Source organism: Narcine bancroftii, chromosome 3 (assembly GCF_036971445.1).
Source record: "Narcine bancroftii isolate sNarBan1 chromosome 3, sNarBan1.hap1, whole genome shotgun sequence".
NCBI classification, from domain to species: Eukaryota; Metazoa; Chordata; class Chondrichthyes; order Torpediniformes; family Narcinidae; genus Narcine; species Narcine bancroftii.
The window spans coordinates 234,361,588-234,380,433 of NC_091471.1; the positions used below are offsets into that span (position 1 = coordinate 234,361,588).

Consider the following 18,846-nt stretch of genomic DNA (forward strand, 5'->3'; position numbering starts at 1 on the left):
TGGAATGGTGGTGGAGGATGGCACATTAGGGGCATTTTAAAGACTCTTGGACAGGCACATGGATGTGAGAATATAGAGGGTTATGGGGGAGGGAGAGTTTAGTTTTCATTTGGTAGAAATATTTAGGTTGACACAACATTTTGGGCTGAAGGGTCTGCACTGTGATGTTTTATGTTATATGTAAAGGCCCTGTAATAATTTGGAGTTCAATCCAGAAATAATTTGGAATCCATTCCCGGGATAATTCGGAGCCCGTTCCCCGGGCTAATTCAGAGCCCCTTTCCCGGGCTAATTCAGAGCCCCTTCCCCGGGCTAATTCAGAGCCCCTTCCCCGGGCTAATTCAGAGCCCCTTCCCCGGGCTAATTCAGAGCCCCTTCCCCGGGCTAATTCAGAGCCCATTCCCCGGGCTAATTCAGAGCCCCTTCCCCGGGCTAATTCAGAGCCCCTTCCCCGGGCTAATTCAGAGCCCCTTCCCCGGGCTAATTCAGAGCCCCTTCCCCGGGCTAATTCAGAGCCCCTTCCCCGGGCTAATTCAGAGCCCCTTCCCCGGGCTAATTCAGAGCCCCTTCCCCGGGCTAATTCAGAGCCCCTTCCCCGGGCTAATTCAGAGCCCCTTCCCCGGGCTAATTCAGAGCCCCTTCCCCGGGCTAATTCAGAGCCCCTTCCCCGGGCTAATTCAGAGCCCCTTCCCCGGGCTAATTCAGAGCCCCGTCCCCGGGCTAATTCAGAGCCCCGTCCCCGGGCTAATTCAGAGCCCCGTCCCCGGGCTAATTCAGAGCCCCGTCCCCGGGCTAATTCAGAGCCCGGTCCCCGGGCTAATTCAGAGCCCGGTCCCCGGGCTAATTCAGAGCCCGGTCCCCGGGATAATTCAGTGCCCGGTCCCCGGGATAATTCAGTGCCCGGTCCCCGGGATAATTCAGTGCCCGGTCCCCGGGATAATTCAGTGCCCGGTCCCCGGGATAATTCAGTGCCCGGTCCCCGGGATAATTCAGTGCCCGGTCCCCGGGATAATTCAGTGCACGGTCCCCGGGATAATTCAGTGCCCGGTCCCCGGGATAATTCAGTGCCCGGTCCCCGGGATAATTCAGTGCCCGGTCCCCGGGATAATTCAGTGCCCGGTCCCCGGGATAATTCAGTGCCCGGTCCCCGGGATAATTCAGTGCCCGTTCCCTGGTTTCGTTCAGAGCTCCATCCCCGGGATAACATGGGGCTCTTTCCCCGGGATCATTCGGAGCTCCTTCCCCGGGATCATTCGGAGCTCCTTCCCCGGGATCATTCGGAGCTCCTTCCCCGGGATCATTCGGAGCTCCTTCCCCGCGATCATTCGGAGCTCCTTCCCCGCGATCATTCGGAGCTCCTTCCCCGCGATCATTCGGAGCTCCTTCCCCGCGATCATTCGGAGCTCCTTCCCCGCGATCATTCGGAGCTCCTTCCCCGGGATCATTCGGAGCTCCTTCCCCGGGATCATTCGGAGCTCCTTCCCCGGGATCATTCGGAGCTCCTTCCCCGGGATCATTCGGAGCTCCTTCCCCGGGATCATTCGGAGCTCCTTCCCCGGGATCATTCGGAGCTCCTTCCCCGCGATCATTCGGAGCTCCTTCCCCGCGATCATTCGGAGCTCCTTCCCCGCGATCATTCGGAGCTCCTTCCCCGCGATCATTCGGAGCTCCTTCCCCGCGATCATTCGGAGCTCCTTCCCCGCGATCATTCGGAGCTCCTTCCCCGCGATCATTCGGAGCTCCTTCCCCGCGATCATTCGGAGCTCCTTCCCCGCGATCATTCGGAGCTCCTTCCCCGCGATCATTCGGAGCTCCTTCCCCGCGATCATTCGGAGCTCCTTCCCCGCGATCATTCGGAGCTCCTTCCCCGCGATCATTCGGAGCTCCTTCCCCGCGATCATTCGGAGCTCCTTCCCCGCGATCATTCGGAGCTCCTTCCCCGCGATCATTCGGAGCTCCTTCCCCGCGATCATTCGGAGCTCCTTCCCCGCGATCATTCGGAGCTCCTTCCCCGCGATCATTCGGAGCTCCTTCCCCGCGATCATTCGGAGCTCCTTCCCCGCGATCATTCGGAGCTCCTTCCCCGCGATCATTCGGAGCTCCTTCCCCGCGATCATTCGGAGCTCCTTCCCCGCGATCATTCGGAGCTCCTTCCCCGCGATCATTCGGAGCTCCTTCCCCGCGATCATTCGGAGCTCCTTCCCCGCGATCATTCGGAGCTCCTTCCCCGCGATCATTCGGAGCTCCTTCCCCGCGATCATTCGGAGCTCCTTCCCCGCGATCATTCGGAGCTGCTTCCCCGCGATCATTCGGAGCTGCTTCCCCGCGATCATTGGGAGCTGCTTCCCTAGGATAATTCAGAACTCCTTTCCCGGGGTAATTCAGAGGCCTTTCCCAGGATAACTCAAGTAGAGTTTCCAGGGATCATTTGGAGCTCGTTCCCCAGGATAATTTTGAGGCCATTCAGATCTCCAGATAATTTGGTCGTCTTTCCCTGGAATAATTCGTAGAAAGTTCCCGGGATAAATTGGAGCCGTACTCTGGGTAATTCGATGCTGAAGATAATTCAGAGCTTATTCCCTGGAATAATTCAGAGTTCGTTCCCTGGAATAATTCTGAGCTCGTTCCCTGTTATAATTTGGAGCAACTTTCCCAGGAAAATTAGAAGCTCATTGTCTTAGTAATTCAGTCCTGGGACCTAAGATAATTCAGAGATTGTTCCCTGGAATAATTCGGAGCTCGTTGCCTGGTATAATTTGTAGCAAGTTTCCCAAGATAATTCTGAGCTTGTTGCCTGGTATAATTTGGAGCAAGTTTCCAACGATAATTTGGAGCTCGTTGCCTGGTATAATTTGGAGCAAGTTTCCCAGGATAATTCGGAGCTCGTTCTCTCATATAATTTGGAGCAAGATTCCCAGTATAATTCGGAGGTCGTTGCCTGGTATAAATTGGAACAAGTTTCCCTGGACAATTCGGAGCTCGTTGCCTGGTATAGTTTGAAGCAAGTTTCCCAGGATAAGTCAGAGCTCGTTGCATGGTTAATTCAGTCCTGGAACTTAAGAAAATTCAGAGCTTGTTCCCTGTAATAGTTCAGAGCACGTTCTCTGGTATAATTTGGAGCAAATTTCCCAGGATAATTCGGACCTCATCCCCTGGTATAATTTGGAGCAAGTTTCCCAGGATAATTCGGAGCAAGTTTCCCAGGATAATTCGGAGCTCGTTCCCTGGTATAATTTGGAGCAAGTTTCCCAGGTTAATTCGGAGGTCGTTCCCTGGTATAATTTGGAGCAGGTTTCCCAAGATAATTTGAACCTCGTAGCCTGGTATAATTCAGAGCTTGTTCCCTGGAATAATTCTGAGCTCGTTGCCTGGTATAATTTGGAGCAAATTTCCCAGTATAATTCTGAGCTCGTTTCCTGGTATAATTTGGAGCAGGTTTCCCAAGATAATTTGAACCTCGTAGCCTGGTGTAATTCAGAGCTTGTTCCCTGGAATAATTCTGAGCTCGTTGCCTAGTATAATTTGGAGCAAATTTCCCAGTATAATTCTGAGCACGTTGTCTGGTATAATTTGGAGTAAGTTTCCCAGGATAATTCGGAGCTCGTTCTCTCGTATAATTTGGAGCAAATTTTCCAGGATAATCGGAGCTCGTTGCCTTGTATAATTTGAGCAAGTTTCCCAGGATAATTTTGAGCCTGTTGCCTGCGTAATTCAGTCCTGGGTCCTAAGATAATTCAGAGCTTGTTCCATGGAATAATTTGGAGGTAGTTGCCTGGAATAATTTGGAGCAAGTTTCCCAATACAATTCGGAGCTCTTTCCCTGGTATAATTTGGAGCAAGTTTCCCAGGATAATTCGGAGCTCGTTGCCTGGAATAATTTAGAGAAAGTTTCCCAGGATAATTTGGAGCTCATTGTCTGGTATAATTTGGAGCAAGTTTCTAAGGATAATTCAGAGCTCGTTGCCTGGTATAATTTGGAGCGTGTTTCCTAGGATAATTCGGAGCTCGTTGCAAGGTATAATTTGGAGCAAGTTGCCCCAGATATTTTGGTGCTCTTTCCTGATATAGTTTGGAGCAACTTTCCCAGGAAAATTCGAAGCTCATTGTCTGGGTAATTCCGTCCTGGGACTTAAGATCATTCAGTAATTGTTCCCTGGAATAATTTGGAGCTCATTTTCAGGTATAATTTGGAGCAAGTTTCCCAGGATAATTCGGAGCTCGTTGCCTGGGTAATTTAGTCCTGGTTCCTAAGATAATTCAGAGCTTGTTCCCTGGAATAATTCTGAGCTCGTTGCCTGGTATAATTTGGAGCAAATTTCCCAGTATAATTCTGAGCTTGTTTCCTGGTATAATTTGGAGCAAGTTTCCCAGGATAATTCGGAGCACAATCCCTGGTATAATTTGAAGCAAGTTTCCCAGGATAATTCTGAGCTCGTTGCCTGGTATAATTTGGAGCAAGTTTCCCAAGATAATTCAGTCCTGGGACTGAAGATGATTCAGAGATTCTTTTTGTGGTAATTCTTCCCTGGGCCCCAGAGTGAGTCAGAGCAGGTCTCCATAGTAATTTGGAGCTCATTCCCAATGTAATTCAGCCCTGGTGCCTGGGATACTTCGGAGCTGCGAGAGGGTGCAACCTTCCTCTCTCCATTGCAGGCATGCCGAGCAGTTTTGCGTGGATGCATCCGTCATGTATGCCACGAACACCCCTCTGCTCACTGTGGTTCTCCGCAACGACACCCGCCCTCTGTTCTGTGTACTCGTCAGCAACCGTAAGTTGTGCCCAGGGTGAGGTGGGTGCCGGGGGAGAAATAGAGATTGACTACCGAGACTCGAGGGTTTTGTCCGATTGAGTGGTGCTTATGTGGGTGGGTGAGAGAGCAGTGGCTGAAAAAGATAAGATAGGGGTGAGAGAGGGGAAGGCGGTGAGAAAGGAGGGGGAGGGAAATTGGAGAGGGAGTGGTTAGAGTGGGGGGCAGAGGGCATGGGAAGAGGCAGGGGAGGAGGAGAGGAGGGAAAAAGGGGCAGGGGAGGCGGACAGACGCAGAGGTGGGTGGTAACAGATGGACCGGGTGGGAGAGTTGCAGTGATGGGGGGAGTGGGGGGTTCACTGAATGGGGAGGAAAGGGGGCAGGGGAACTGGAGGAATGGAGACAGAGGGACGGTGGGGGAAGGAGGGAGGGGTTTATCAGGAAGCGGAGAAGTTGTTGTTAATGCTGTCGGGTTGGAGAATCCCAATCAGGTCATGAGTTGTTGTTCCTACAAACCATGGGACCCCTCGGTTCAGCAGGACATGTTGGGGTGAGGAAAGGGGATAGGGGTTTGGTGTGGAGAGGGGGGGGTTCAGATTGAGGTAATATCGCTTCAGCTTACAATTAAGAAAACATTGATGAAAGTTTCCCCTCATCATCCAACACTCATAGCCTTTCAAGCCCTCTCCCCTCCTTCTTCCTCAAGGCCCCCATCATCTTGGGGAATGTTCTCCCATGTCCCTTTTCCAGTTCACCAACATCCTTACCATCATTCACCATGTCAGTCCCCGTACCCCGAGGTCTCTCTGTTCTACAACACTCCCCACCATTCATGATGTCGGTCCCCATACCCTGAGGCCTCTCCGTTCTACAACACTCCCCACCGTTCACCGTGTCGGTCCCCGTACCCCGAGGACTTGCTGTTCCACAACACTCCCCACCGTTCACCGTGTTGGTCCCTGTACACCGAGGTCTCTCTGTTCTACAACACTCCCCACTGTTCACCGTGTCGGTCCCCGTACCCCGAGGTCTCCCTGTTCTACAGCACTCCCCACCGTTCACCGTGTCGGTCCCCGTACCCCGAGGACTTGCTGTTCCACAACACTCCCCACCGTTCACCGTGTTGGTCCCTGTACACCGAGGTCTCTCTGTTCTACAACACTCCCCACCGTTCACTGTGTCGGTCCCCGTACCCTGAGGTCTCTCTGTTCTACAACACTCCCCACCGTTCACCGTGTTGGTCCCCGTACCCCGAGGTCTCTGTTCTACAACATTCCCCACCGTTCACCGTGTCTGTCCCCGTACCCCGAGGTCTCACTGTTCTACAACATTCCCCACCTTTCACCGTGTAGGTCCCCGTACACCGAGGTCTCACTGTTCTACAATACTCCCTACCGTTCACCATGTCAGTCCCCGTACCCCGAGGTCTCTGTTCTACAACTCTCCCCTCCGTTCACCATGTCGGTCCCCGTACCCCGAGGTCTCTTCTACAACACTCCCCACTGTTCACCGTATCGGTCCCCGTACCCCGAGATCTCTCTGTTCTACAACACTCCCCATCGTTCCCCGTGTCGGTCTCCGTACCCCAAGGTCTCTCTTCTACAACACTCCCCAGCGTTCACTGTGTCGGTCCCAGTACTCCGAGGACTCTCTGTCTGCTGCTCCTGTGCCTTCCTCTCAGTACACTCAATTCCAGTTCTTGAAACCTCAAACCCTGGGGGAGAGAGACCATGACTGTCCACTATGTTTGCATCCCAGCCCTCATAGGCTTCGTAAACCTCTGCCCCCTCAGCCTCCTGAACTTCAGTGAGAAATGTTCCAGCCTTTCTGGCTCCCTCTCCTGATATCTCCTGGGTTGCTTCTGGGGAATGAAGTCACCAGAAAGTATCAATGAACCTCAATGTTCTCCTCTCACCCCACAGCGAAGAGGAATGACTTGGTGTCACCGCAGTCCGTCAGCCAGGAGCAGCTGTCTGTGCTAACCTCGCTGTACAGAGGGAACATCTTCATGGTCACATCACGGTGGTCTGTCTCTGCTGGTACCTGGGCGGTGAGATGGGGGTCTTGTCTGTCTGGGTGCTGGTGGGACCCGACTCCTGGGGAGAGTGGGCTGGGTGGGTCTGTGTGTCTGTAAGTGAGTGTGTAAATTGTGAATGCGAGTGTGAGTGTCTGTGTGAAGAGCGAGTCTGAGAGGATGTATGTGAGAGAGCATGTGAGCCCCCAGCTCTACCCTCACATCCACTCTAAATCACAAATGTGTGTCTCCCCTTCCCCTAATTCCGATTGGCTATTCCCCCATGGAACAACCTCCATCATTCTGGCCTGTTTCCAATTCTGTCAGCCCCAAGTGGGGAGGAGAGATGGATGGAATATCACAGTGTTCCCCTCCCCTGAGACAGAAGGGGATGGAGAGGGCCTTTGGCCTCGTTCGCGAGCCTCCTGTCCCCTCCTCAAGCTCCCATGGACTCTTGGCACCCTGGGACTATCTGTTCATTTTGCCCATCCAAAACCCCATCCCCACTCCCCATTCCCCTGGGGTCTCGAGGGGGTGGGGCACAAGGCTAATTTTCTCTCCTCAATTCTAACAGTCTATCTCTCCGTCCCTTCCCCTCTCCCTCCCCCTTCTCTCCCTCCCCCTTCTCTCCCTCCCCCTTCTCTCCCTCTCCCTTCTCTCCCTCCCCCTTCTCTCCCTCCCCCTTCTCTCCCTCCCCCTTCTCTCCCTCCCCCTTCTTCCCTCCCCCTTCTCTCCCTCCCCCTTCTCTCCCTCCCCCTTCTCTCCCTCCCCCTTCTCTCCCTCCCCCTTCTCTCCCTCCCCCTTCTCTCCCTCCCCCTTCTCTCCCTCCCCCTTCTCTCCCTCCCCCTTCTCTCCCTCCCCCTTCTCTCCCTCCCCCTTCTCTCCCTCCCCCTTCTCTCCCTCCCCCTTCTCTCCCTCCCCCTTCTCTCCCTCCCCCTTCTCTCCCTCCCCCTTCTCTCCCTCCCCCTTCTCTCCCTCCCCCTTCTCTCCCTCCCCCTTCTCTCCCTTCTCTCCCTCCCCCTTCTCTCCCTTCTCTCCCTCCCCCTTCTCTCCCTCCCCCTTCTCTCCCTCCCCCTTCTCTCCCTCCCCCTTCTCTCCCTCCCTCCCCCTTCTCTCCCTCCCTCCCCCTTCTCTCCCTCCCTCCCCCTTCTCTCCCTCCCTCCCCCTTCTCTCTCTCCCTCCACCCAAGGGTATGTCCAAAGACTTCTACCGGGTGAGCCTGCTGGGTTGTCTGACAGTTCCATGGTGGGAGGGGGGGTGTAGTAGTCTGTGTTCCACCCACCTCTGTACCCCCTGATATGATCAATGTGACCCCACCCCCTCTCTCGGGCATCCTGAATCCTGGCCACTATCTCTCCTGTCCTCTCTCCCAACTTCCTAGCTGCCCTTCCAATACCTTGGACTCCCCAGGGTATTCCAAGTATCAGCTTCCCCTTGTCTGTCACTGGAGCTTCCCGAATCCTGGCTTCAACCTCTCGCATGCCTTTTCCAACTTCGTGTACCCCAGAGTTCTAGAGGAAAATAGATCCCTCTTTGTCAAACTCTCCAACTGCAATTTCCCCAAATCCCAGCTACAACCAGCTGAGCATCTCCCTCCCCTTTTCCAACTTCCCCGACGTCTTTCCTGTACCTGGGCATTCCTGCAATATTGCGAGGAAAACATCAGCCTTTACCCATTTCTCACGTGCTCCCCGTGTTCAGGCCTCGACCTCCCCTGTATGCTCTCAGGCTTTCAGACGCCCTTCCTTTCACCCAGCGTTCCCACAAGATTCGAAGAAAATCACATTCCAGTTCATTCGCCCCTCCCCACCTGCCTGGAAACCAGCGGGAGTTGGGGGATCGGGAGCTTGGTACCTGCCCGGGTGAGGGAGACTGAACTCCATCTCTCTCTCTTGTTCTCTCTGTATCACTCACGTTCTCTCTCTCTCTCTCTCTCTCTCTCTCTCTCTCTGTCTGCCTCTTTCTTTTTCTGTCTCTGCCTCTCTACCTCTCTCTCTCTCTCTGCCTCTCTCCCTCTGTCTGCCCCTCTCTTTTTCTGTCTCTGCCTCTCTACCTCTCTACCTCTCTCTCTCTCTCTCTGCCTCTCACCCCTCTGTCTGCCTCTCTCTCTTTTTCTGTCTCTGCCTCTCTACTTCTCTTTGCCTCTCTCTCTCTCTCTGCCTTTCTTTCTCTCTGCCTCTTCCTGACCTCTCTCTCTCTTCCTATCACTGTCCCTCCCTCTTACCTCTTTCTCCCCCTCCCCTTCAATCCCCCACCATCTCACCCTCCCTGCCCCCCCACCCTCTTCCCCCTTTCTGGGGGTGGGGCAGGAGGGTCAGCCGATCCTGGCCTACTTCCCGGATTCCAGGACCCTGGGAGTCTTGGTCCAACCAACGGATCTGGCGGGCGGCCAGTGCACAGACAGGAACCCAGCAGGTAGGGAGTGATCTTGGGCGAGCTGACCTCTTCCCCTCCCCCCCCTTCGAAACGCAGGGAAACAGACCTTTGGTTACCATGGGCCGGCCGGATGGGTTTGTTGCCGCCCAGCTGTTACTCCCACTTCCGGGCAGAGCAGCATTTTTCTGGCCCACAGTGCACTCACAGCACAGAACAAGGGCGGCGGGGTTAGTGTAATGGTTAGCGCCTCATTGTTACAGCACCAGTGACCCGGGTTCTATAACCATTTATGGAGCGGAAACAGGTCATATCAGCCTTTTGAGTCTGCACCGGTTCACTAGAACAACTCCACTAGCTCAAACCTCCCGCTCACTGCCAATAATCCTCCGACCCCCTCACCTCCATGTACACATCCAACCTTCTCTTAAATGACAGAAGGGACCCTGACACAACTATCTCATTCGGAAGTTCATTCCAGTCTGCCACCACTTGCTGAGTGAAAAAGCCACCTCTAATATTTATTCTAAAGTGTTGCCCCCTTACCCTTAACTCATGGCCTCTTGTTCCAACCTCCCTTGCCCTCAGGGGAAAGAGTCTGTTTATGTCTAGTCTATCTATTCCTTTCATAATTTTAAATACCTCAATCAAGTCCCCTCTCAGTCGTCTTTGTTCCAGTGAATAAAGTCCCAGTCTCCTTAATCTCTCCCTCAAATCCAGATGCTGTAAGCCAGGCAACATCCTTGTAAACCTTCTCTGCACCCTCTCCACCTTATCTATATCCTTTCTATAATTTGGAAACCAGAACTGAGCACAATATTCCAAACTAGGCCTCACCAATGCCTTAAACAGCTGCAGCATCACCTCCCAACTCCTTTACCCTACACTGTGGTTTATGAAGGCCAGCAGACCATATGCCTTCAAATCCCAAGCTGCCTGTAAAGGAATCCACAGTGTTCCAGTTTCCAGAGTGCAGTATGTTTCTAATTATCCGAAAGCCACTTTACCGAAATTACCAGTTATCCACGTGTTGTCACAAGTTGAATTTCTTTATCACCTGCCGTGCACAAGTGGGACTCTGATACGCTGTTAGCACCATTTTGAATCCAATGGAGCTCTCATGTACTCAAGGTAAGAATTAAACTTCATTTTGTGCCTTCCCTTGTTCTTTGCTGTTGTTTTAACCACTGATACCATACAAGCATTATGCTGATGCGACTGGACTGGGTTCAGAGTGGGGGCCTTGGGCTCCTGGGAATCTCTGACCCAAGCAAGGCCGGGGCTCAGGTGAGAGTCAGCAGCATCAGCGTCGGGTCCTCCTGCAGGTTGGCGGACTGTTTCAACGCTGGAGTCGCCAGTTGAAGCACGGGGAGCTCCGGCAAGTAGGTGGTCAGGATCGGGGTTAGAGTTTGCAGGCGGGGCGTCGGGAGCTCTGTCTTGTCGGTGGCCGGGGCCAGGGTTGGAGTTGGTGGCTGTGTCATCAGGAGCTCACCCAGGGCTGGAGTTTCCCGGGCAGGTTTGGCAACAGCAGTGGGAAGGTGTTGGGGATCTGAGTGGGGATTTCGGGTGCCCGGGCAGGTTCAGCGACGACAGTGGGGAGGTGATGGGAATCATCGACGACCGATACAGGTACTCTTCTGCTTAAATTGGGCTGCATATCAGATATCCAGAAAATGCAGTTAAACCGATATAGGTCTGGTCCTGAGCGTTTCGGATAATTAGAAACTTACTGTATCGTGTTAAATTCTGGTCACCTCGTTACAGGAAGGATGTGGAAGCTGTGGAGAGGGGGCAGAGGAGATTGACCAGGACATTGCCTGGATTGGGAAACAAGTTTTATGAGGCAAGGTTGGCAGAACTGGGACTTTTTGGAGAGTAGAAGGATGAGAGGGGACTTGATAGAGGTCGACAAGATTATAGGGTGGACGGCCAGCACATGTTTCCCGGGGCAGGATCAGCAAACACCAGAGGTGTTTATATGTGGGTGGAGAGTCTAATTTCCATTTAAGCAGTATTCTTCTTTTGGCTATCCACTATCTTGGGATAGTGCATAGGAGAAGGCCACTCCGATATAAAGCCTACGACCCAAGGACCTTGCTGCCACGACCCAGCTTGCTTGGCCACGGCACACGAACCATGGGTGTAAAAGGTGGGGCCAGTACTGCGCACACTGCACTCCACCTAAAAGCTCCTTTGCGCAGGCCCGAGGACATGTCCACGTCCTCCCCCTCAAAAGATGCTTACAAACTCAAGCTAGCATGCTGGAACATCAGAACCATGCTAGACAAGGCTGACAGCCACCGACCTGAACATCGGTCTGCCCTCTTCGCACATGAACTCCTCAGACTTGACATTGACATAGCTGCTCTCAGTGAAGTCCGCCTTGCAGATGTAGGCAGCCTCCAAGAACGCGGCGCAGGCTACACACTCTACTGGTCTGGCAAGCCTATGGATGAATGACGCCTATCCGGTGTAGGCTTCATGGTCAAGAACTCCATCGCCTCCAAACTCGAAAACCTCCCGACAGGCCACTCGGACTGGATCATGTCCATGCGACTCCCCCTTCAAACAAGCGTCGCATCACCCTCATCAGTGTCTATGCTCCAACCTTCCAGGCGGAACAAGCAGAAAAGGACAAGTTCTACACTGATCTGCGGAACCTCATTCAACGCACCCCTACAGCCGACAAGGTTGTCATCCTTGGCAACTTCAACGCTCACGCTCACGTCGGCAAAGACTCAGAAACCTGGCCAGGAATCCTGGGCAAGCATGGTTTCGGCAAGTGCAACGACAACGGGCGCCTCCTGTTGGAGCTCTGCGCAGAACAGCGGCTTGTCATTACAAACATCCTTTTTCACCAGAGGGACAGCCTGAAGACTACCTGGATGCATCCCCGATCCAAACACTGGCACCTCCTGGACTACATCCTGGTGCGAGAAAGAGACAAAGGAGATGTGCTCCACACCAGGGTCATGCCCAGAGCGGAATGCCACACTGACCACCGGTCGGTTCGCTGCAAGCTCAACCTTCACTTCAAGCCAAAGTCCAGGAACAGTAAAGCCCCCAGAAAGAGGTTCAATGTTGGAAACCTGCAGTCAGACGAAGTGAGAGGAAACTTCCAGGCAAACCTCAAAGCAAAGCTCAAGGATACAATCCGCCTCACGGACTCGTCTCCTGAAACCCTCTGGGATCAGCTGAAGACTACCATCCTGCAATCCACTGAAGAGGTACTGGGCTTCTCCTCCAGGAAAAACAAGGACTGGTTCAACAAAAACAACCAGGAAATCCAGGAGCTGCTGGCAAAGAAGCGAGCTGCCCACCAGGCTCGCCTTACAAAGACGTCCTGACCAGAGAAGAAACAAGCCTTCCGTTGCGCATGCAACCATCTTCAGCGCAAACTCCGGGAGATCCAAAATGAGTGGTGGACTAGCCTCACCAAACGAACCCAGCTCAGCGCGGACATTGGCGACTTCAGGGGTTTTTACAAGGCTCTAAAGGCTGTGTACGGCCCCTCACCTCAAGTCCAAAGCCCGCTGCACAGCTCAGACGGCAAAGTCCTCCTCAGCGACAAGATCTCCATCCTCAACCGATGTTCAGAACACTTCCAATCTCTTTTCAGTGCCAATCGCTCAGTCCAAGATTCCGCCCTGCTCCAGCTCCCTCAACAGCCCCTAAGGCTAGAGCTGGATGAGGCCCTTACCCAGGATGAGACATATAAGGCAATCGAACAACTGAAAAGTGGCAAAGCAGCAGGTATGGATGGAATCCCCCCAGAGGTCTGGAAGGCTGGCAGCAAAACTCTGCATGCCAAACTGCATGAGTTTTTCAAGCTCTGCTGGGACCAAGGAAAGCTGCCTCAGGACCTTCGTGAAGCCATCATCATCACCCTGAACAAAATCAAAGGCGAGAAATCAGACTGCTCAAACTACAGGGGAATCACACTGCTCTCCATTGCAGGCAAAATCTTCGCTAGGATTCTCCTAAATAGAATAATACCTAGTGTCGCTGAGAATGTTCTCCCAGAATCACAGTGTGGCTTTCGCGCAAACAGAGGAACTAATGACGTGGTCTTTGACCTCAGACAGCTCCAAGAAAAGTGCAGAGAACAAAACAAAGGACTCTACATCACCTTTGTTGACCTCACCAAAGCCTTCGACACCGTGAGCAGGAAAGGGCTTTGGCAAATACTAGAGCGCCTCGGATGCCCCCCAAAGTTCCTCAACATGGTTATCCAACTGGGGAGGAGTCACGTGATGGAGTAGTGGCCGGACGGTGAACTCCAGCCCTCTCCAGAAAAGTCGGAAAAAACAAAGGAAAACACAAAGGCACAAAAATAAAAATTAAAGAAAAGTGAGTATAAAGGTGGAAAGAAGATGGCGACGAAAAAAGAAAAATCGAAATCAACGGTAAGAAGAGAGGAAGAGAAGACAACGGAAGAAGAAGGAGAAGGCCTTACCTGTTCGAAGAGGCCCGCGGTGGAGAGAGAAACCCGCTCTCTCAGGTCGGTAGAAAGTGGACTACAAAAATGGCTCGCTGAGCCGAGTAAAAGTGCGCAACCGCGCATGCGCTATGCGCATGCAAAAAAACACACCGACAGGAGGTGTGACCAGCTGGGGAGTCGATCTCCACAGCCGGCAATGACAGGTGCAGAACACCTGCAGCAAGAGGAGAACATAGAAGACAACGAAAACAAGAAAGAAGAGAAGAAAAGGGCAACAAAGAAACAACAGATGGCCAACCCAGAGGAAGAGGAAGAGTACAGTGAAATAGAAGAAGAAGGGAAAGGCAAGATAAAGGATAAACTTTCTCTTATTAAAGAATACATGGAGTCATTTAAAGAATGGCAAGCGCAAGAATTTAATGATTTAAGAAGAAGAATAAACAATACAGAAGAGAAAATGAATAAAATAGATATTACCTTAATAGAAATGGGAAAGAGAATGGACAAGATGGAAGAGCGGGAAGCAGCAGTAGAAATGGAGGTAGAGGACTTAAAAAAGAAATTAGAGGAATCTAATAAAAAAGTTATAGAGACACAAGAACTGTTAGCTCAGAAAATAGATATAATGGAAAATTATAACAGAAGAAATAACATAAAGATAGTGGGCCTTAAGGAAGATGAAGAAGGCAAGAATATGAGAGAGTTTATAAAAGATTGGATCCCCAGGATCCTAGGATGTCCAGAACTACAGCAAGAAATGGAAATAGAAAGGGCACATAGAGCATTGGCCCTTAAACCACAACCACAACAAAGGCCAAGATCTATTTTAGTAAAATTCCTAAGATATACTACAAGAGAAAAGGTACTGGAGAAGACAATGGAAAAAGTAAGAGAGGGCAACAAGCCACTGGAGTACAAAGGGCAAAAAATCTTCATTTATCCAGATATAAGTTTTGAACTCCTGAAGAAGAGAAAAGAGTTCAATACAGCAAAGGCGATTTTATGGAAGAAAGGGTATAAATTTATACTAAAGCATCCAGCGGTATTGAAAATATTTATTCCAGGACAACAAAACAGACTATTCTCGGATCCAGAGGAAGCACGAAAATTTGCAGAACAATTACAAAATAGACTGAGGGATGAAGACGTGTAACGAGAGTACAAAAGACTGAGAACTAAAAAGACACATAAGTTTTGAACTCCTGAAGAAGAGAAAGGAGTTCAATACATCGAAAACGATCTTATGGAAAAAAAAAACTATTCTCAGATCCAGAGGAAGCAACGAAATTTGCAGAACAACTACAAAACAACCAGGGAGATGAAGATATGTAATGACCACGATTTATATGTATGTGGGTAAAGAGGTATATGTGTGTATATGTATAATGTGCATACATGAATGTATCCATATTTAGAGGAAAATATAGATTAATAAGGGAAGGAAATGGAATAGAGGGAATAAGGAGGGAACAAAAAGAGTGAACTTTGTTACATATGAAAAGTGAAATCTTTTCTGGGGGGGGCTGGGTGGGGAGGAGTTGCGGTCACTGCAAAATCAGCTGATGCTTGCGAGTGAATTCGCAAATCCAAATGGAGAGGGGAGATGTGGTTGTCCGACAAGGGATAAAGGAGAACTCAGGAGGGGAAGGGGGGATTGGGGCTAAAGAAGTTTTAAATAGGAGAATAAGGAAAATGTTTGATGTTTTAGGAATGTTGTCTTATAAAGGGTTCAAAACAAGAAAACAGAAATGGATAAGAAGGAAAGGTAATGATGGAGAAACAGAAAGGGAAGATAAACAAAGTATAAAATGGCTACGTTGAACTATATGACTTTAAATATTAATGGAATACATAACCAAATTAAAAGGAAGAAATTGCTAAATTTACTGAAAAAAGAAAAAAATTGATATAGCATTTGTGCAAGAAACACATTTAACTGAATTGGAGCACAAGAAATTAAAGAGAGATTGGGTAGGACACGTAACAGCAGCATCGTATAATTCAAAAGCAAGAGGAGTAGCTATATTAATTAGTAAAAATGTGCCATTTAAAATAGAAGAGGAAATAATAGATCCAGCAGGGATCTATATGTAATGATAAAATGTCAGATATATTCGGAGTTTTGGAATCTACTCAATGTATATTCACCTAACGAAGAAGATCAAAAGTTTATGCAAGATATCTTTTTGAAGGTAACAGATACGCAAGGGAACATATTAATAGGAGGGGATTTCAACCTGAATTTGGATTCAAATATGGACAAAACTGGGAAAAAAATTAACAGAAAGAACAAAGTAACCAAATTTATAATTAAATCGATGGAAGAAATGCAACGTTTGGATATATGGAGAAAACAACACCCAAAGGAAAAGGAATATTCATATTACTCGGCTAGACATAAAACATACTCAAGAATAGACCTATTTTTGTTATCAGCTCGTATGCAAGATAGAGTAAGAAAAACAGAATATAAAGCTAGAATACTATCGAACCATTCACCCTTAATATTGACAGTAAAGTTAGAGGACATCCCTCTAAGAATGTATAGATGGAGATTAAACCCCATGTTACTTATAAGGCAGGATTTTAGAGAATTTATTGAAAAACAAATAAAAATGTATTTTGAAATAAACACGGAATCAGTGGAAGATATGTTTATACTATGGGATGCAATGAAAGCATTCATTAGAGGGCAAATAATAAGTTATGTAACCAAGATGAAGAAGGACTATAATCAGGAAACAGAGCAGTTGGAAAGGGAAATAGTAAATATAGAAAAAGAATTAGCAATGAAGGAAGATACAACTAAAAGAAGAGAATTGGCAGATAAAAAAATAAAATATGAAACACTACAAACATATAAGGTGGAGAAGAATATAATGAAGCCAAAACAGAAATATTATGAACTAGGTGAAAAAACACACAAAATCCTAGCATGGCAGCTTAAGACAGAACAAGCTAAGAAAATGGTATTGGCATCAAGGAAAAAAGACAAACAAATTACATATAATCCAAAAGAAATTAAGGAAAACTTTAGAGAATTCTATGAACAATTATACCGAACTGAAAACGAAGGGAAAGAAGGGAAAATAGATGAATTTCTGACTAAAATTGAACTACCAAAACTACAAATAGAGGAACAAAATAAATTAACAGAGCCATTTGGAATAGTAGAAATACAAGAGATAATAAAAAATTACCAAATAATAAGACACCAGGAGAGGATGGATTCCCAATAGAATTCTACAAAACATTTAAAGACTTATTAATTCCACCCCTCCTGGAAGTAATCAACCAGATTGATAAAACACAAAGCTTACTAGATTCATGTAAAACAGCAATAATTACAGTAATACTAAAGCAAGGGAAAGATCCACTCTCACCAGCGTCATATAGACCAATATCTTTACTTAACACAGATTATAAGATAATAGCTAAACTATTAGCAAACAGATTAGCAGAGTATGTACCGAAAATGGTAAATTTAGACCAAACTGGATTTATCAAAAAAAGACACACAACAGACAATATTTGTAAATTTATTAACTTAATTCATGCAGTAGAAGGGAATAAAGCACCTACAGTAGCAGTTGCTTTAGACGCAGAGAAGGCCTTTGACAGAGTAGAATGGAATTATTTGTTCAAAGTATTGCAAAAATTCAGTTTACCGGAGAAGTATATTAATTGGATTAAAGCATTATATAAGGGACCGTTAGTGAAAATAACTGTAAATGGACATGTATCAAAGCAATTTAACTTAAGCAGGTCAACACGGCAGGGATACCCACTATCACCTTTATTGTTTGCGTTAGCTATAGAACCACTAGCAGAATTGATAAGAACAGATAATAATATAAAAGGAATAAAAATAAAAGACAAGGAATATAAAATCAGTTTATTTGCGGATGATGTTATAGTGTACTTAACAGAACCAGAACTATCAATAAAAGAATTATATAAGAAATTGAAGGAATATGGAGAAGTGTCGGGTTACAAGATAAACGTAAATAAAAGTGAAGCAATGCCTATGAATAATGCGGATTTCTCAAAATTTAAGAAGGAATCACCATTTAGATGGCAAATGCAAGCAATAAGATACCTAGGTGTACAAATAAACAAAAATCTCGGCCAACTGTAAAAACTGAATTATTATCCACTAATGAAAAAATTACAGGACGATTTAGAGCATTAGAAAGATTTACCACTAACACTAATAGGAAGGATAAACTGTATTAAAATGAACATTTTTCCAAGGATATTATACTTATTTCAGGCATTGCCAATACAACTGACAGAGAAATTCTTCAAGGAGTTAAAGAAAATAATAAGGAAATTTTTATGGAGAGGGGGGAAACCGAGGATAGCACTAGATAAATTAACAGAATGGTATAAACAAGGAGGCTTACAACTGCCAAACTTTAAAAATTATTATAGAGCCGCACAATTAAGATACCTATCAGATTTTTATCAAACAAGGGAAAAGACAGATTGGACGAGATTAAAATTAGATAAAATAGGGGAAAAGATACCTGAACACATATTATATAAATGGGATGAAAAATTGGTACAACATAGAAGTTCTCCAGTATTACATCATCTCCTCAATATTTGGAAGAAGATTCATGTAGAAAGAAATAAAACAAATTATCAATTACCAAAACTAATATTGACGCAAAACAAGTTACTCCCTTTTACAATAGATAACCTTTCCTTTAGAGAATGGGAAAAAAAGGGATTAAAAGAATAGAAAATTGTTTTTCAGGAAATAGATTCTTATCCTTTGAACAAATGAAAGATAAGTACAATATAACTGAAGATACAGCACTGGCATATTACCAATTGAGATCCTACTTGAAGGATAAATTAGGAAGCAGCTTGAGTTTGCCAGAGGGAAGTAACCTTGAATATGTGATTACAGATACAATGATAATCAAAAGATTTATAACAAATATGTATATTAAACTGCAAGAAAAGGAGAATGAGGAAACAAATGGTAAAACTAAACAAAAATGGGAACAAGATTTAAATATAAAGATAAAAAAGGAAACATGGGAGAAGTTATGCTCCGCAACGATGAGAAATACAATAAATATGAGGTTACGTATGATACAATATAACTGGATACACAGGCTATACATTACACCTCAAAAGTTAAATAAATGGGACCCAACAGTATCTGATAGATGTTTTCGATGTAAAAAAGAAATGGGAACAACAATTCATGCAATCTGGACATGTGAGAAAGTAAAAAAATTTTGGGAAGATCTAAA

The 18,846-nt window shown here is 47.7% G+C and overlaps 1 protein-coding gene across 9 annotated transcripts in view; it reads left to right on the forward strand.

Annotated features, from left to right (window-relative positions):
* The window catches only part of LOC138758303 (tectonic-3-like), a 46,739-nt gene that overhangs the window by 10,946 nt on the left and 16,947 nt on the right, over window positions 1-18,846 (forward strand). For 7 of the 9 annotated variants that reach the window (XM_069927030.1, XM_069927027.1, XM_069927033.1 and 4 more), the window contains exons 3-5: window positions 6,671-6,798; window positions 7,952-7,975; window positions 9,072-9,177. In XM_069927030.1, the coding sequence (XP_069783131.1) occupies window positions 6,671-6,798; window positions 7,952-7,975; window positions 9,072-9,177 (258 nt within the window). Of the gene's footprint in view, window positions 1-4,653; window positions 4,770-6,670; window positions 6,799-7,951; window positions 7,976-9,071; window positions 9,178-18,846 lie in introns of all 9 variants that reach the window. The other 2 variants (XM_069927029.1, XM_069927035.1) reach the window with 1 other exon arrangement.